This window comes from Zea mays, chromosome 2, assembly GCF_902167145.1.
Source record: "Zea mays cultivar B73 chromosome 2, Zm-B73-REFERENCE-NAM-5.0, whole genome shotgun sequence".
In the NCBI taxonomy this organism is placed as follows: domain Eukaryota; kingdom Viridiplantae; phylum Streptophyta; class Magnoliopsida; order Poales; family Poaceae; genus Zea; species Zea mays.
This window is the reverse complement of record NC_050097.1, coordinates 46603285-46606874: the sequence shown is the minus strand read 5'-3', so window position 1 is coordinate 46606874 and position 3590 is coordinate 46603285. Positions and strand designations below refer to the sequence as shown.

The following is a 3590-nucleotide window of genomic DNA, read 5'->3' as shown; positions in this document are numbered from 1 at the left end:
TACCTAGATTAAGACTGATTGATAGCATAGAAAGACCACTGAGAATTTACTGCATAATGAGCCATCAATATTTTACTCTTATAACAACAAGTCAAGTGGCGCTGCCAAGTTCATTGACATTTAGTGTTATGTTGTTGAGGAGAAGATTCATGATCAAACCATATAACTTGAGCATAACAGAATATAGCAGATGCTAGCGGATCTACTCACAAAAGACCTTCCACCCAACATGTTTAGACAACACGTAGCCGAAATGGGTTTAAGGGAGTGCCTATGATCTTGAATCATAGGGGCTACATATTGCAACCCAGTAAAGTATCTTTTCGTTCTGAAACAGGGGAGCATGTTGTATTCAATGAGTGTGGTGATACTTAACCGGTCATTATGATGCATTGGTCTCTATATATAAACTTGTCGAGGGATGGAATCTAGAAAAATTGAGTAGAATGAATATAGAGAACAAAGGAGAGATTGTTGGGTATTCTCTCTAAAGTTGGTCATTAGAGATTGGATTGGGCTTAACCCAACTAACCATCTCCTTAATCCGGTACTTGATTGGGAGGGCCCACGTTAACCTCAGTTGGAGCCCCCGGTCACACGACGCTATATAAAGGATTAAGGGATCGCAGGAAAGCCAACGTTAGTGCCTCGCCCTAAACCCTAATCTCTTTAGTAGTTAGAGAGTGGGGAGCAGGATAGGAGCGGTGGGAAGCATGTTTTTTTGGCTCGCACTTTCTAGTACAAAATAGAGACTAGATACACTCCACTCACATTATAGGGCAATTCAACTTTTTACCATTTAATTTTGTGGGAATGATTTTCGCTGGGAGCTGAACAAAGTTGTGTGAAATCTGAGAAACGCCCTCTAAAATTTGCGACAAAGCTTTTGCCTTTTCTTTAAAAAAAATTCTAGGCAAGTGAAGAAAACGAAAGTTCTCACCAAGTGGAAGTGTAAGACTACCCGTATCGCATGCCGCATGAGCTCCCCTCCCCTTGCATGCCGGCTACAGTACCTCCCCGCACGCGCATCGTTGCTCCCTACAAGGCCCCCAGGCAGTGGACCGCTTCTCTCTCCCATGTTCCTGGCGTGGCATTACTCATCCATTCTAGCACTGTTTGTTACCGTAGCCGTGGACCCGCTAGTAATTGTTAGTAGAAGAAAAATTGATATTTTATGGTTGTAATGTGGTATAGAAGAAGAAAATAGAGGAACCACTGAGGGAGATTAAAAAGTAGAGAACGTAATGTTGATGAAGTGACGCAAAAAATGATATAGGAGAAGAAATTTAGAGGTAATAGCTAGTCCGCTACAGATAGCCTAACTCGTGACGCCAAAAACTCTAATACTGCGATCGAGTCCACATCGCCTGTCCACCAGTCCAGAGTCCACCACCACGTTTGGCCGTTTGCAATAGACTAGTGCATAAATCGACCGGCACGGGCTCATCACCGCTCAAGCAGTCGCCGCACCCCCTCTCTGTCTCTCGCATCTAGTCTAGACGTTGTACTGCAGCGGCAGCGCACCACATCTGACCCTACCAACATGGCATCCGCGGGGACGACGGCGGTGGTGCCCGAGGTGGCCCTGCGGTCGGGCAACGCGAGGACGGCGATGCCGATGGTCGGCATGGGCACGGCGTCGTTCCCTCTGGTGCACGAGGCCGTCAAGGACGGCGTGCTCTCCGCCATCGAGGTGGGGTTCCGCCACTTCGACACGGCCTCCATGTACGGCACCGAGAAGCCGCTGGGCGACGCCGTGGCCGAGGCGCTCCGGCGCGGGACCCTGCGGTCCCGGGAGGATCTGTTCGTGACGTCCAAGCTGTGGTGCTCGCAGAACCACCCGGACCTCGTGCTGCCGTCCCTCCGGGAAACACTCAAGTAAGCCGCTAGTCCGTCCCTATCGCCGCTGCAGTTGTAAATGGAGCTTTCTGAAATACAAAACGATCGATCCTTGTCTCGTGCGGCTCGTGCCGTGGGAGCAGGAACCTGCAGATGGAGTACGTGGATCTGTACCTGATCCACTGGCCGGTGTGCCTGAAACCGGGGCCGCCCGAGCTCCCGACCAGGAAGGAGAACGCCGTGCCGCTGGACCTCGCGGGCGTGTGGCGCGCCATGGAGGAGTGCCAGCGGCTGGGCCTCGCCAAGGCGATCGGCGTGAGCAACTTCACCACCAGGCACCTCGACGGGGTCCTGGCCGTCGCCACGGTCCCGCCCGCGGTGAACCAGGTGGAGCTGAACCCGGCGTGGCAGCAGCGGACGCTCAGGGCGTACTGCGCCGACAGGGGCATCCACGTCGCGGCCTACTCGCCGCTGGGAGGGCAGAACTGGGACGGGCAGGGCAGCGCCGTGCTGGACTCCGAGGTGCTCGCCGCGATAGCCAAGGCGAGGGGGAAAACCGTCGCGCAGGTATGCTGCTGTTTGCCCGGCCGATGAGGTTTGGTTGATCATGTGTTTGTGTTTGCGTTGGTCTCGATCTCTTGGTGCCGTGCCGCTATGTCAAAAAAGTAGTTTCAAGGTTGTTTCTAGAAGGATATGGCACGTGGGGGCATTATTTATTATTATTACTATTATTTTGTATATTTAATCTCTTCTTCTGAACTTTCGATGACTTCATTCGAGTTTAGCGTCAACAAGACAACCCTGTTTCAGCACTAACCCACCCTGCCACCCACCTGTTTCTGGTTGTGGGACACGACAAGACGTCCCTGACGTCCTCCATTATCCCTACAATTTTAAGGGATAATTGGAACAACATTTAGATAGTCTTGTCTTAACTATTGATCCTAAACCAAACAACCTTATTTGGAACTTATTTTAGTGTCAACACAAGACAACCCTGTTTCAGCACTAACCCACCCTGCCACCCACCTGTTTCAATGGTGGCATGTCTTCCTTTGCTCAGGTGGCGTTGCGATGGATACATGAGCAGGGAGTGACATGCATCGTCAAGAGTTACAGCAAGGAGAGGCTGAGGCAGAACCTTGGGATATTCGACTGGGAGCTGACCGACGAGGAGCGGCTCAAGATCAGCCAGATCCCGCAGAGGAAGGTTGTCCAGACTAGTAGCTTGTTCTCGCAAGAGGGTGAGTTCACGGCTGTTGATCCAGCGGAACTTAATATTTTAGAGGAATAGGGGGAAAATGACCCGCCACACATACACTGCATCAGTGTTGCTGCATACAAAAGTGTATTTCGTAGACCATTTGAATAAGGCTGTTGGAAACGGTGACATCTAGTGCTGTTTGGTTTCGTTGCCGGGACGGTAACATCAACAGTTAATGCTGCAATCCATTAACGGAACGGAGGGGAATGGATAGCGCTCGTTTATGAGTGGTTTCATTACTGTATAAGGCCTTGTTCGTTTGTATCGGATTGGTGGGTCGGAACGATTCCGAGCCGGATTGCTTCTCTAATTTATATAAACTTTGATTAGTCGGAACGATTCCGGGTACAATCCGATGTAAACGAACAAGGCCTAAGACTGTTTCAGCAACATTTACTAAATTTCATTTTCTAAGGTTTAGTTTGAGAATTCCATTTTACTAACGCTCCGTTTAGATCATTGGAATTGAATTCCATTCTAACAATAG

General features: G+C 50.0%; 1 protein-coding gene across 1 annotated transcript; it reads left to right on the top strand.

Annotated features, from left to right (window-relative positions):
• The first annotated feature begins 1464 nt into the window (after positions 1 to 1464).
• Positions 1465 to 3341, top strand: LOC100274507 (uncharacterized). The gene is made up of 3 exons (NM_001353620.1): positions 1465 to 1878; positions 1983 to 2406; positions 2903 to 3341. The coding sequence occupies exons 1-3, from the start codon at positions 1544 to 1546 to the stop codon at positions 3131 to 3133; spliced, it is 990 nt and encodes a 329-aa protein (NP_001340549.1). The 5' UTR covers positions 1465 to 1543; the 3' UTR covers positions 3134 to 3341.
• Positions 3342 to 3590: the final 249 nt, after the last annotated feature.